The sequence below is a fragment of the Dermacentor variabilis genome, chromosome 8, assembly GCF_050947875.1.
Source record: "Dermacentor variabilis isolate Ectoservices chromosome 8, ASM5094787v1, whole genome shotgun sequence".
Lineage (NCBI taxonomy): Eukaryota > Metazoa > Arthropoda > Arachnida > Ixodida > Ixodidae > Dermacentor > Dermacentor variabilis.
Window position 1 is genome coordinate 120,121,532 of NC_134575.1, and position 15,814 is coordinate 120,137,345.

Consider the following 15,814-nt stretch of genomic DNA (forward strand, 5'->3'; position numbering starts at 1 on the left):
AGGCAAATGCGAGGCGTTCGCGTGCCTGTCAGTATAGTGGCTTGACTACACTCCAGCTTGCATCTAGTGTATGGCTTGCGCTTATGTTTCTGGCTGCAGCAGCTTTCTACTATGGTTTGTTTCCTTTTTTGGTTTCACATTTTTGCCTGCCTCCCCTCCCCCTGCCTCCTACGTTTCTTCCTGTACCCTCAACCCCCTTGCAGAAGAACCCCCGGTCCGGCGAGAACTTTGATCCGGCGTTCACCCAGGCCAAGCTGTGCTTGAGCCCCGGTGACCCACTCGTCATGCGCAGCCTGACTGGAAACGAGTTTCAGGGCTTTACCTTCGTCAACAGTCGATTCTGCGGTGCCTGCAGCTTCTAACCTTGTTTACCTCCTCGCACACGTGCTACCTGCGCCCTCTGGGTTTAATCCTTTTTTTTTTTCCTGCACCGCTGGCTGACGGCGGCACTTGCTGCTTTCGCAGCAGTATTTGTTCTTTTTTGCTATTTAGTTTTGTTTTCCGTTTTTTTTTTTTTTTTGCTGCTGGTGTTACTGTGGCCTGCACTGGCATGCACCATGCTGCCAAACTAAAACCTGGCTGGGAATTTTGCACTTGATTAACCGTCACAGGAAACGGAATAAACCGTGGTGTTGTGGGGTCTGACTTGGGTGCGGGAGTCAGCAAAGCATTCAAGTTTACAGACAGAATATGCGGACTGTGTGCCACAGGAGGGTGGTTTTGGAAACATGTAAAGGGCGAGCTGAATGACCAGAGGTAGGTGGCTTGCACATGACATCACAATGTCACGGACATCATGTTTCAGCACCATTCAGAGCTCTTGCAGAAATACTGGAGGCAAACTAGAAATAGCTGGACCTGCCTAAGTCACTGAATTTCACTGTGCAGTTCAGTGACTAGGTAGGAGAGGTGTCTACCTTCTTTTTAGTTTGGATCGTTTTGGTCGCACCATACATGTTGTGTGCTGTGAGCCAATTAGCTTTCCCAGCAGCTAGAGTAAGGATGACAAAGTTCAATGTCATTGTTGGCGCTTCACAAAGAGCATGAGCACATTCGGCAAAACTGTTGTCTCGGTGTTTCACTACATACACCCTTAATTGCCAAAAGTGAAATGATGATATTGTGGTGTCAGTAATGTGAGTTCAAGAGATTAATGTATATAGCTGTACACATAGATTTTACTGAGTGTTGTGCTAGAGGCTTATTTGGAATAGAAAGTAATGTTGGACTTGTTTTCATATTGTGCTGCTAATGTCAGATGACTTGTCCATCTTTGCTTTCGGCAGGAAAGAGGCAACCTGGAGGCAAAATGTAATCAAACACTGTTCACATGGAGGGTTAGCAGGTGTACAGTTGCAATAACGATTGGTCTGAATCACACTTTAACAAGTATTTATTGATTTGCTCAATTGCTTTGTCTGCCGTGGGATACTTGCTGCCAAAGCTGCAATGATGGACAGGGCCAGAAGTGCCGAGACAACCCTTCATTGCTTGGCTGCCTTATATCACCTTATTCAAGTGTACATTGTGGCCAACAGCAAGAGTTGTAACAGCATTCTGTGCTATGTACCATTGCCAAAAACATTGTACTCGTGTGATAACAGCGCATTAAGACGGTGCTAAATGGTCAGCCACTGGAATAGTATTTCTCAGGCCTCTTACACGTGGATAGCAGCAAAGGCTTATTTTGGCTGCAAACGGCATTAACATTGGCCAGTGAGAGCTGTAAAAAAACCCATGTACTCGTGAGAAGCTACTACAGTGAACACCGTTGTATTAGCAATGTTGCTGGTGTTGTTTCCTTTGGCGAATTCCTTCTACAAATATGTGCCATCGTAAATTTCTACAGGTGACTGAGTTTAAGAGTGCCTGTGCAGCGGTGTCCAGGATCAGTATTCTCAAGTGTTCATTTTCGCAAGACTCGGCACCATATGTGTTGAAGAATATGGCTCACTGTTCTTGACGCTGCGCGAAGATAGGAAGCTTGGCATAGTGCAAAAAAGGATCAATCTGCCCAGTCATATGATATTTGCGAGAGTGATTGTATTCCCAAAAGTGATCACTCAGAAATACTGTTGAAGCTTGCCCGTAAAAGGCAGCTGCTTCATCAGTAGTATCGGAGCACTCCTTGAATGAAGCACCTGTCCTGTGTTCACAGCTTTGTTAATATGGGATGTCTTCTTATTTGTGATTGCAACAATCTTTACCAACAGATGGAAATAATTGTTTGAAGCTTGCATACGGTTTGAAACTTATTCGTATTTCACTGAATTATATTCACACACTTTGGTTTTAAAAGATGTCTATCAATCCATATATTAAGGGCAGTTTTGTATCAGTATGGGACGTCACTGCGATGATTTGCATAATGAATGTGCACTGTCTTGGTAGGCTACAGTCACCTCTTTACAGCTGCTGCATTTTCACTGTGGGCTGCTGTAACTTTACAAAATGTATCCATTGTTTTTAGTAGTGTAGCCCTGTGAGCTATCGACTGTAGTTCATTGGAATGTAGTTATACTGATCTATGTGTGGTGCATTGAGCTGCAAGACATGTGTTCACTTGTTACTGGGTATAGTCAGAAGCCAGATTGGAATGCTTTTGTTGTGTATCATGCGTATGTTATTAGTTCCCACTGCATGAATTAGTCGACGGAAGCCTAATAAGCAGCGTTCAAACAATTGGCATGATGAAAGCAGCAGTGCGTCCTCAGACGGCTGTCTCAGGTCACGAAAAATATGAAATTGTCGACAGAATAATTTGTACTGGCCAAGCTTCATAGGAGCAACGAACATGAGAATTTCTGCAAATATGGTCAATCTGAATATTCACAACATTTTTCTAATTAACTTTTGCAGAATTGCAGAATTAAAGTCGGCAAGTACTCGAACCGTAACTTTTTGTTGGAACTTGAAAGAAATGGCATGAAAGAAGTCGATACATAAAAGTAATGTAACCATAAAGATTAACATTAAACTATAGGCACATGCGGTACCTAGTCCAATGTCTCATCTTCTGTGCCTTATTTTCTTGCAAGGTGAACCCGCACCAACTAGAGCAATAATTCAGTTTTTCTAGAATCTCTGTGCCTTGCCCTAGTTTCAGAAAATGAGTGCTCAATATTTACAGTGAAATGCTTTCTCATTCCACATGTTATGTTTTTAACAGGAGAAATGCAGTGCAATAGATTTAATTAACTGGAATAGCAATGGATTTTCCCGGCACATATTCAGTGTGTATTTCTTGGAACTGGTGTCGTAGGCAGTACCTAGCATAAGATGGTACTAAATTTGGGTAGTAGTGGACTTCAGTTCTGCAACTTCAGCATGTTCCTTAAAATAAATTGTTAAAAAGTTAGTGAAATGTCTCCGCTTTAATGCATGTTACTTTCAATTTTTTTTGAACTCTGGAGTGATTACATAAAGTAATCGTCACAGAGGTAAGTGTAAGATGCATTCAGAACTATACAGAAGTGACTTAACCATAATCTTGACGTCAGATTCTGAGATAATTGTCATTAATATGATCTAGATTGTTGTATCATAGACTACGAAAAGCACTGTCAAAGTTGCGTTTTGTATAGCCCAACTTGTCTTTAATATCTAGAATTGAGCATTGACGAACATGCCATCCTTTCAACGTTACAGTAATCTCTGTTTAAGCAAATAAAAAATATTTTTTTACAAAAAGAACAAAAAGTTTATAACATTCCTAACCTTGCACACTGTTGTATAAACCAACCGCAAGAGTGATTGTCTCCGAGCTTTCTTCGGGTATGATCATGATATTCTTAATTTACTGTATTGCCTATTGTCACTCTAATTCTAATGTCCGGCACTTGTATGAAGCCTGGTCAGAATGATAGTTTTATTTTGAATCCTTCATCTTTAATTCTGGTCACAAAAACTTGTATATTCTGTGCATGGGTTATAGGAGTCTAGTGGGCCATTGGTGGTGCAGCTGAAATGCAGCCACTTGGATTTGGGAGCTTGCCTGGTGATAGCATTTTCCAGAAACCTTCAGCCTAATTCCCCAGCATACTACTCCCGGAACCCTGCTGAGCCTTGAAAGTTTATGCAGGTGGTGGAGTTGGCATGAATCTAGATCTGTGTTTATTTTTGTTGTTGTTCTCTACACAATACTCTGCCCAAGCCCCCAGTGGGCTTTCGGCTGGGAATGCCTATTACTTCCCAGTCAGATATATGTACTATTCAGAATCAAGGGCACAATTTTTTTCCCCAATTGCACTCCTAGAGAAGATATTCGTTCCTTCGTTGAAGTCTTCTTGTCGCTCATTCCATCATATGCATTTGTCTGCTGTTCTTCCCCTTATTGATTCCACCAGCGAATTCATTGTACTGTCAGCATAAATTAAAACACAAACGAGAAGTAACTGACGAGAATGTCTGTTGCTCGTAATTACGTGCAAGTGCGACTAGTAATTTATCTGCAGTCGCTTCATAAACACAAAGTAGTCTAAAGTGCACAATTTGGGTTATGAATCACACTTTTAAAAATGCAGGTGAACCCATGGAGATGGAAGAACACATCAAGAATATAGCTACAGAATTGTTTGCATTTTAACTTATGCTGACGTGCATGCGCTTTAAGAATCGCGGGATGGCAGAGCTCATTTTCTGTTCTCTTGCGTGCATGATGAGAGGAACTGCCGCCATTCATTTTAATAGCGGTATATACCTCAGAGATTTTGTACCAAATGTTGTTGTTCAAGGGAAGAGCTTCAAAGCACTTTCAGTTATCTAAGGGCTAGAGGATCGGCGCAAAAATTTCGCTCAGAGGTATGGTTTGATGGCGTGTCTCGTTTAATACTACACTGTGATGTAGCTGCATTTCCTGGTGCAGCCAAACAACTTATCTTCCAATTAGATGTCAGTATATGTGTTCTTCGCTGCATTCTTATGTTGTCACTGACATGTAGTATGTATCGTCTGTAGTGTTTGCGGGTCAAAGATTTTTAATATAAACGAACGTGATGACGCCATCTATCCTTACGACTTGGAACTTGTTCCGCATGTACGACCAAATTCATAGTGATTTGGTCTTGCAAGTGATAGATGGCGCCACCGTTTCATTAACATTTATTAATATTAGTGACTATAATTTAACTAAGCATTTAACTCAGGTTTCTGTTCTTCTTTCCTTTTTAGCTTAACGTTACCACTATCTAGGCATGCAGCTTTGGTCGATAGCGAACGAAACGCAGAAGTACTGCCACCAAACGTGACTTATAACAGAAACAGGCCATCAAATGCTGCCTGTGTGCGAATTTTTGTGCGAACGAGAAAGCAGGCTTGCGGGAAAAGCTATTTAAAGCTTTCTCTGTGAACTAATCAACATTGAGTACTGCCAGGACCAGACTGAAGATTAGTGCCGCTCAAGTTTTGACGTCATCAACGCTCAAGTAAACTGTTAGCATGTTGGCGTACTGTTACGCGGGCATCGAAGCAGTCATTATGAAGTGTGCAGGCATGCGTCTGTGCGACACTTTCCACAACTTGCTAAGATGATTGTTGCTGTGTTTGTGTTTACGTGATTGTTTTACCAGTTGAAATATATACAGTTTTGTTGCGTTCAATGATTCTGTTTGCTTCCTTTTTTGCCATCTTGGTTTCACGCAGGCAGGTAAGGGTGGAACGACAGAGAGCTAAGTAAGTTTCATGGTTTGCGGGAGGGCAGGGTTATGAAACACAGGATGCAGGAAGACCAAGGACAGCACAAATACCGAGTATTTCTATTCATAGGTCACACAGTGGTGAAAAGACACTAAAAAAGTGACAAGAATTGTCAGTGTAAGCAAATAGCTGAAAGCATCTGAAAGCTGTTCTTTTTGACAAAAGAATAATGCGCTTGAAGGCGCATACTTGTTGCCTTTAGGATATTTAGGTAAGGTTTGCTGTTCCATTGTGTAATTCCTAGACCCTTTCACTGTTTACAAACATAGGCCCTGGACTACTTCTGGTTTTGCTCACCGATGTAGCCCGATAAATCTAGCAAGCAAGAAAAGGATTGGCCACTATATCGAGTGGAAGCAGTGGGTTAAAACCTAAGCACATAGATTTTCAACACTTTTCCTCTGTACATAACGACAATTTTACAAGTGAACATTACCGCAATGTTATACGAGAAATCTTATGTATTAATATTGATGTGTAATGCTCATGTGTTTTATCACAAAACTTAAATATAGACTTTGTGCACAGTGGGAGAACTTAAAAACACTCTTTGTGTTCCGGCACAGCAGACTGATGAGGCCCGGGACCGGAAGTTCCTTGGGGCTGCTCTCGCTGCTGTTATTGTGCTAGTGAAACCTTCTATAAAGGACAGGGTCGTCAACCAGTACATCTGTAGCAGAAGTATAAATCGTTTTATGGGGGGGGGGGGGGGGTGAGGGTACCATCATCTTGTGATCACAGCGCTGTCTATCGTCCGGCGCCATGCTGGTATGTGGGATCGCGCTGGTGTGTGCACAGCAAATGAGCTGTTGATATGACCAGTGGCAAGTGTCCGCATTTTCCTGAGGTCTCAAGTTCTTGCGATTAGGACACTTTTTAGTATATTAGTAGCCTGATAAGTATATATTAGCCCGCCAAGTAACCACCTCCGCGGTTACTTAGCGGTGGCTAATATGATGCTGCTCTGCTAAGCATGAGGTCGCGGGCCACATGCGGCCGTGGTGGCCGCATTTCAATGAAGGGCGAAATGCAAAAACCCACGTGTCCCGTGCATCAGGGGCACGTTAAAGATACGCTGGTGGCCAAAATTAATCCGGGGTGCCCCACTGCGGCGTGCCCCATAATCAATCGTGATAATGCAGAGTTCCCCACTACGACGTGCCTCAAAATAGAGTCGTGTTTTCGGCACGTAATACCCTAAAATTGAATTCAATGCTTGTAGTGGCATCTTGGGATGCGTTTGAATCTTTTTTAGTGTGGCGTTAGTGTTTTCGTCGAAAGGAAGGACTGCACGTTAACGATTATGTCGCTATACCGACGCTTTACCCCAGCACTTTTGTCACGGCAGTATTAGCTCTGTGTGCTCCCTGGTTAAACTCGGCAACACAAGCTGTCGTTTCAAGCGTTGTTACCGTAAGGAGCCCTCGTATGCTCAAGCGGGCCCTGAAGGCTCCTTATGTTGCTGCCGTGCAATGAAGACACCGATCCGCGCTGCAGGAGAGGTTGGCCTTACGAACTGCATAGCAAGTTGGACGAGTCCGCGCTCGTGTGGTGTGTTAGCTCTTCTGTGTGGTCTTTTACAATACGCGCTTTAGTTAGGCTTGGGCATATTGGAGCCTCTCTTTCTGCGCGCCACCGTGGAAACATGTATGGAGGCACGTGAAAGCACGCGCGGGAAACGTCTCCGGCAGATGGCTTTGGCTTATGAAATTTTTAGTGCCAAGAAAAAGGAAGACACAGTGCGCTGGCTATATTGTTTCGAGATCAGGATGCACTTATACAAACCTGCCAACTTTAGAGTTTAAAGAATACTGCAGGCGAAAATACAAATTTTTTTTATAGAAATACTGAAAATTGTTTAACTATTTAATAAATAACACACTAGACCGTAGGGACGCCATTAACCGGCAATAGTAATTTGCGCTACAAACGGAAATATTGAAGTTCATTCACAAAATCTTCACATAACCGTGGCTGTAATTTCTCTTCGCGTTCAACTGTTTTTCACTAGTGCTGCGTGTCCAAATAACCGAGCGGGTCCGAAAACTTCAGATCTGAAAATTATTCGGTAACTGCATTTGTGTGTTGTGAAACAAGTTTCCGCCTTAAGAGGAAGCTTTAGCTCAAGTGCTCCAATCTAAATACATGTAAAAGGAGAATTCGTTTTTCTCGGCAACCACTGCACCAAATTTGACGAGGTTTGTTGCATTTAAAAGACAAACTTAATATCTAGTGACTGTTGGTTTTGAATTTTTGAGTTAGATCGTCAATTTTTTATTAAAAATTGGCAAAAATCGAAAATTTTCAGGAAACCAAACTATCAAGTTTACAACTCTGTAACTTAACCACTAAAAATGATAATACAATTCTGTGAATTGCATCTAATAGTATATCTAAAGCGGACAAAATTGATATGTTACACATGAATATAAAAAAAATTTAATCATAGAGAAATACAACTTTTGCAAAACCGTCGTAACCAACGTAACAAATTCACGTAAGATGTAAAATGACATATTGAATTTGTCCGCTTTGAATGATCTAATGGATGCCGCTTACAGAACCGCGATATCGGTTCTTGATGCAGAGCTATGAATTTATAAACTTCGTGCTTCTATTTTTTTCAAGCGGTCAAATATTTGAAAATCGTTTTAAGAAAATTCAAGCCCTAAATCGAAATTCCGCTTCCAACAGTCACTAGAATTTAACTTTCTCTTTCAAATGCGACAAATTTCATCAAAATCGGTCCAGGGGTTATCTCATAAAAACGTTTTTGCGTTTTACATGTATTTGAATAGGCCGCGTCGGAGTTGGGCCCGAGCTAAAGCTTCCTCTTAAGAGGAAGCTTTAGCTCGAGTGCTCCTATCTAAATACATGTAAAAGGAGAATTCGTTTTTCTCGGCAACCACTGCACCAAATTTGACGAGGTTTGTTGCATTTAAAAGAAAAACTGAAAATCTAGTGACTGTTGGTTTCGAATTTTTAAATTAGGTCGGTAATTTTTTATTAAAAATTGGCGAATATCAAAAATTTTCAAAAAACGAAACTATCAAGTTTACAACTCTGTAACTCAACCACTAAAGAGTATAATACAATTCGGTGAATTGCATCTAAAAGTACATCCATAGCGGACAAAATTGATACGTTACACATGAATATAAAAAAAAATTTAATCATAGGGAAATACAACTTTTGTAAAACCGTTGTAACCAACGTAACAAATTCATGTAAGATGTAAAATGACATATTGAATTTGTCCGCTTTGAATGATCTAATGGATGCCGTTTACAGAACCGCGATATCAGTTCTTGATGCATAGCTATCAATTTGTAAACTTCGTGCTTCTATTTTTTTCAAACGGTCAAATATTTGAAAAACGTTTTAAGAAAATTGAAGCCCTAAATCGAAATTCCGCTTCCAACAGTCACTAGAATTTAACTTTTTCTTTCAAATGCAACAAATTTCATCAAAATCGGTCCAGGGGTTATCTCATAAAAACGTTTTTGCCTTTTACATGTATTTGAATAGGCCGCGTCGGAGTTGGGCCCGAGCTAAAGCTTCCTCTTAACCTTGACACACACGCACACACGAACACAGACAGAGACACAGACAGACAGACACAGACAGACAGACACACAGACGCAAAAAAAGAAAATCGTAGCAAAATTATTGCTGTCTGAATGACTAACAGGACCAAACTGTAAATATCGGAAATTTCACAATAAAATCCTAAAATGCATGCGAGGATAAAAAAAATAAAGACCAATTCGCGACTATTATATCTGTGGCACTACCCAAGAAAGAGGGGGGACGTGCGCAGCATAACAGGTTCGTAGTTTCTTTTTCTAATTTTTTTCTTTATTCACCGTTTATATGTAAGTGTATGCACCTATTGTAATAACTATTTCGAAATAGTTATTAGACGCCTGCAGTGCAGAGCGTGCCTTCTGTTTGCCCTTGTTGTTGTATTGGCACTGTTCAAATCGTGATCGACAGGAACATGAGAGTGCGCTTAGCAGACGACGTGGTTTGAGGTCCGATCACTAGGCTTGTCAGTGTGTTATTTCCGCTTTCAGTTATGAGGCAAGTATAATAAATGTGCTGCTGATTTTGCCGAAGAGGCGCTGAATTTACCACTAGTATCAGCGCCTGAATTTAAATTCTTGAGTAAGATCCTCGTATACTAAAGCTATGCCGTATAAGGGCAGTCAGAACCGAAACGTCACGGATAAAATAATCGCTGTCAGTTCAATCTCTCCACTGCAGCGATATGATCAGTTAGCCACCTGCAGACATCGCGTTGGTATTCGTGACGTGGAGTCGGATTATGTCTTTGTTTACTGTGGAACATACGTGCGTATGACCATGCTCTAAATCCAAAGTGGACCTCCTTCCTATAGGCTCTAAGGTAAGTTTTATCAATGTTTAGCAAGCCTTGTTTAATGTCACCTCCGAATGCCGAGGGCCATTGAACATGTCGCTGATGATGATTTATTCGCATCCCCTTTGAAACGGGGCGGTGACAAATAGTCACCTACCCTGCTTGATTTAATCAGGTATGCCATACATGCTTTTCATCCTAGCATTTTTGTATGCATTTCCTTAATCTTTCTTTTCCTCAAAAATTCTCTATCTGCCTTGTGTAACAGATGCGGTTGTATCAACCTCGTCCCTGCTTTTCCTCCGCCAATACTCTGAATGTCTCTTGCTTATCTCGACTGCCAACTGGTTGATGCCTTCGTCCACTTTAAATCCAAGCGCTTCTGGAAGGATGTGCTGAGTGGTTCCCGAATTTTTTGCTGCGGCATACGCATGTCTCATCTTGTTGCAAATATTTGCTCCGGTATGTTGTAGTCCTTAGACAACCAGCTCGAGCCTCAAATAGTAAGGCACTCGGCTTTGTGTTATCGTACAGATTCTCCCTTCAAATTTCCTTCTTCCCATTCTTGCAATTATCCATGGTCTTTTTTGTTTTAATTCTTTGCATCCAATTCGCTGTCTCTGTTTCATTTCTTTCTGACGATTCCTGGCTGTCTATTTACACTCAATTACCATGTACTTGGTTGCCAACTTTCTTGACCTCTTCCTCCATTTTGTGTCCACCATGGATGGATGGAAGGTAGAAGCGTCCCCTTTGAAACGGGGTGATGGCAGTTGCCACCATGCTCAGCTTTTTATTTTTGTTTAACTGTGTTGTAAGTTATTCAAATTCGCCATTTTCTTTAAACACGTCTTCCTAACTTTTAACCTTGTGTCACCTCTCTGCTTTTGAGCCACCAATCCTGCAATCGCTTTTTGCTAATTTCCACCGCACATTTATTTACATGACTATTGTTATCTCTAAACCCTAAGGCCTCAGGAAGCGTGACTCTGCCCGCATCGACATCAGGATGGATACCATCACATTTTAGTATGAGGCGTTTTATTGTTCCTACAGATTTACCACACACAGTACACGTGTCTTCTTCATTAAATTTATTTTTATAACTGCGCGTTCTCAGAAATCCTGACGTCGCTTCAAAGAGTAGGGCACTGCCTCTTGAGTCATCATAAAACGCTTCCTTCCTGATCTGCTGTTTCCAGTATCGATATAGTTCCACACTATGCTTCTTTTCCATTGAATTTATCCAATTTTTACCTGCCGCGTTTTTAACCTGTCTTTTAATGCTCTCTCTTTCTCCGTCCTCGTGTCTGGCATATACTTACTGGTTAGCTTCCTAGTTCTTTTCAGTCATTGTGAGTCAACGCTCTTTCTGTATAGGTATTTAAATACCTTAGCTGCCCACCTGTTATCGTCCAATTTCCTCAGGCGTTTTTCGTGTAGGATATTGCCCTGAGCTTCCCGTGCTTCGAACGATGACCAGCCCATATCCCCCTGTACTCCTTCGTTTGTGGTTTTCCCGTGGGCACCTAGTGCTAATCTTCCCACAGCTCTCTGATTTACTTCTAGTCTCTACTGAACGTCTGCCCTTAAGCACAGGACCGCATTCCGGAAAGTAAGCCCCGGCACCATTACTTTCTTCCAAATACCTCTCAGTACCTCATACCTGTTGTACCCCTACAATGACCTATGTTTCATTATCCCGGCATCTCTTCGCCCTTTTGCTATGAGAGACTGTTCGTGCTTTTCCGTGTACATCTGCCCTTTGTTTATCCATACTCCGAGATATTTGTATTCGGCCACTCGGGGTGTTTCATGGCCTTGTATTTTAAGCTCCTGATCAGTTGTATCCTTGAAAAACATCCCACCGGACTTAGCTGCACTAAAACTGAAGCCTAAACTGTCTCCTTCGTCTCCACAGGAATTAACCAGAGTTTGCAAATCCTCGTGGTTATCTGCTGACAGTACAATATCGTCCGCATACGTTAAACCCGGTAGTCGTTGCTCAGCAACCTTGCCGCCTAAACTGTACGACAAGTTATACCCTAGATTGCTTCCTTGTAGCCTTCTTTCCATACTTATCATAAAAGCATGAACAGCAGCGGTAATAGAGGACAATCTTGCCTTAATCCTTTGTGTACCTTGACAGTTGTCGTACTCTTAATTCCTTCCCATGTCATTTCAACATTATTTTCTGGATATATTTCCTGTAGAAAATCAATTCTCATGACCGATACCTTCGTCTTCTAATATATTCCACAGGAGTTCCCTGTTCACGTTGTCGTATGCACCGCTTATGACCAGGAAGGCTAAATACAGAGGTCTATTTTCCGCCTTAGCTATTTCTATGCCCTGGGTACGCACGAACAGGCTATCATCTAAGCGCATACTACTTCTGAATCCGTTCTGAAGTTCTCCGAGTATTCTATTACTTTCTACTCATGAGTGGATTTTCAATTTCACCGCCTGCATCGCCAGCCTATATATAACTGATGTTATCGTAATTGGTCGGAAGGATTTTGTTAGTCTTGTCGCCTTTCCCTTTATAAACAAAATTAATTTTACTGTTTCCAGCTGTGCGGAATTTGCTTATTTGTTATGGCTGCCTTTAATGTTTTTCTCCGCGTTTCCTTGCTTCTTGGGCCAAGTTCATTAATTAACTTGATTGGAATTTCGTCTATCCCTGCGGACGTGCATTTTGGGACATTTGCTTCCACCGTTTCTCAGTTAAAATTGGTCAGTTCTAAGCTGTTTTCTATTATGCTATTCTGTGTTGCTCCCTCATTTGGGGCGATTACCCTATCGTCTTTCCTAAATGACTCTGCTATAACTGAACCAATGTAGTTCACAGCGTCATCTCCCTCTAAACAATTTCCCCCGGCATCGTGAATCTGTTCCTGCTTATTGTTATTCGCTTTACCCAGCCAGCTTATATGGTTCCAGAATTTTCTTGACCCCCCTTTAGTTGCATCGCGAACTTCAGCCAGCCAGCGATCGGAGGACTGCTTTATTTTAACCTGGACGAGGACCTGCAGTTGTTTCTTTTGTTGATAAGATTCCCATTTTTGGCCTATTTCCTCTTCAGATAACTGCGCCCTCTTTGCTTCTCTGTGTTATCGTGATGCCAACCGTCGTTGTTCGATGGCCTCCCTAATTTCCTTATTCCACCAACTTCGTGGCTTCCTCTTTCCTCTCCAGCGGTTTGCTCCTTTTACTTTTATTTTTGTACTAATGAGTAGCTCTAACTTATTATAATCCCACCTTACCATGGGATGTTTCTCTATTGCTTCCTCTATGCCGGCCGCTATTAGCGCTATTTGTTTGTCATTTCATTTTGCGTACTCTTCTTGACTTCCCTGCATTTCTCTTTTGAGCAGGGCTCCCAACTGTAGACTAATACACTTATAACCACTTTCGGGGCTCTACTTCCCCTCTTCATCTATTTCCATTATTGCGAGCTTGCTATACATCCCCTGCGACAGTAAGCAGTAGTCAATGGCCGTTTGTCTATTACGGGATTCCCACGTGATTTGTCCCTCACTTAGTTTCTCTATTTACTATAACTAGGTTGTGTCGCTCATAGAAGTCCAGCAACTTCCCATTTGCAGAACTTGGAGCGACCTGTTGTGCCAGGATAAGGAATCTGGTGCCTCGTCGTGTGGTTTTGAGCGAGATCTCTTGCCGCATTGACGTGACTTCAGTAGTGTATGATTGAAGACGCTATCTCCATTCCGCTTGAGTTTGCGTAGTGCCGCATATTGAGGGAAATCAATTTGGGAAAATCTTCAAGTCGGTCACCATGAAAGACTCTTTCTGATCGAAAAACTCTTTGTCTACAGGTTACATTTCTACCTTAATGAACTTCTGCCTAACCAGTGACCCAAATTAACGTGAAAGGAAAAGGGTTAGATCCGGCAAGTGCGTGAAGTATCTTAAGAAAGGCGATCGCGGTAAAACGATCCTGTACCATACACTGGGTGCTTGTTTAAAAAACCCAGATCGTCAAAAGTAAGTCTCTATTTCGAGACATAGCAGAAGTGGGTACACATTTTAGTAAATACAAAAATCCAACTAGTAAAGAAGAAATCAACAGGCGATTTGGTTAGGCAATTGCTCAACAACCTCTTCAAATGGCAGTGCGCGAAGTGAACCATCCAAACGGTTCCAGATTTGAGTCGTAAACGGAAAGAAATAAAATTTAAAACAGTCAATATGTGGCCTAAAAGGAACGATGTTTAGCGGGTGGCTTTGTCTGGTTGAACGTGCGCTCGAAGATGCAAAAGGGAAAGCTGCCTGAATGCCGGATGACTTGTGGACAATCTTATGCAGCAAGATGATAAGTTCATGTGTGCGCCTGTTTGGGAGTCTGCAACGATATATGTGCGCGTGTGATGAAGGTGACAAGCTGCGATCATAACGACCATAGATGAATCTGATTTCTTTTTTCTGAATTGATTCGAAGTGGTCAGTGTCACGCGCGCAATGAGGGGACCGAACAGTTGGGGTGTATTCTAGTATCGGGCGAACTAGTGATTTGTAAGCAGTTAGCTTACATTCCTTCGTTGCATTTTTCAAGCACGTTTAAGGTCGCCAAGTTTCGAAAGCGCTTTTCCAGAGATGTGGTGAATGTGACCATGCCATATTAAATTATGTGAAAAAATAACACCCACGTATTTCAAGTCGCTAACACGAGAAAAGTGGTTGACATTGGCGTTGTAAGAAAAATGCAATGACTTCTTTTTGTTGCCAAAGGACATTGTGACTGTTTCATTAAAGTTAATTTGTGAAATTTACGACGTTAATTCTGTGAAGGCCCATTCAGTGTCTCCGGGTGCATCTCGACAGTGGAGCGCATCCACACTTAAAGGGGGGGGGGGAAGCAGGGGGTTTGGCGAGGAGTCACGTACTTTTTGCGCAAGTTCAGTGAAAAAATTTGTAAGACTCCTAAGCTTTGCTTTTAAGAGTGGAACGCGATATCATTCAAAGATTCCTGACTGCTTCTCACGCTTCCCGGTAACTGGAGCGTATGTAACCGTAATGTTTACCGGGAAGCGCTGGCCGCGAACGCTATGCACGAAGGCGGGCTTTGTGGTAGAAACGCGGCCTCTTGCGTGAGTCGCAATGCGGCAGAGGCGAGCGCCCACTGGAGGTATTGCAAGGAAGGGGGCAAGCCGCTCCGTGGCCTCCGAGACGCGCACAGGCGTGCGCAAATGGCAGACGCCGCGGCCGGTCTGTGAATTGTAGAAACGCTGGAAAAGGTGTTTCTTTAATTTTCTCGTATCAGATTTATGTTTTCTCGTATAGTCAAATTACAACAGAGAGCGATGATACCTGTATGTTGTGTGTGTGTCGTAGTTTACGATTTTTCAATGTATTTTAGCCTGAGAAATTCAATTCTGTAAATTCTTTGCGTCACAAGGATCGCCTGGGTATGGCTGGTTCGAAAAACTTTTGGCTAAACGACGCCGGTGCCGGATTTTCTGCGACATGGGCTCCTTGAAGGGACACTAAAGGCAAATACTAAGTTGACGTGGACTGTCTAAGTACCACTCCAAAAACCTCGGCATGCTTGTTTCGTGCCAGGAAAAGACAGTTTACGAGAAAATTGCATCTGAAGAGTCCACATACCTTTTTCGAATTTCAAATCTCCCGCCACCCAACTGGGGGAGTAGTGACGCTAATACGCCATCACCAGCCTTTGCTGCAGTCGATGAGTAAAACGGCGCCCGACAGACGGCG

At 42.3% G+C, this 15,814-nt stretch overlaps 1 protein-coding gene across 2 annotated transcripts in view; it reads left to right on the forward strand.

Annotated features, from left to right (window-relative positions):
- Positions 1 to 15,814, forward strand: part of LOC142590555 (protein kinase C, brain isozyme-like) — a 224,818-nt gene that overhangs the window by 196,243 nt on the left and 12,761 nt on the right. Inside the window, exon 11 of one of the 2 annotated variants that reach the window (XM_075702759.1) lies at positions 204 to 5,597. The exons of the other annotated variant lie outside the window; for it this stretch is intronic. Within the exon in view, the coding sequence (XP_075558874.1) occupies positions 204 to 362 (159 nt within the window). The 3' untranslated portion in view covers positions 363 to 5,597. Of the gene's footprint in view, positions 1 to 203; positions 5,598 to 15,814 lie in introns of those variants that run through there. 2 annotated transcript variants of the gene reach the window in all.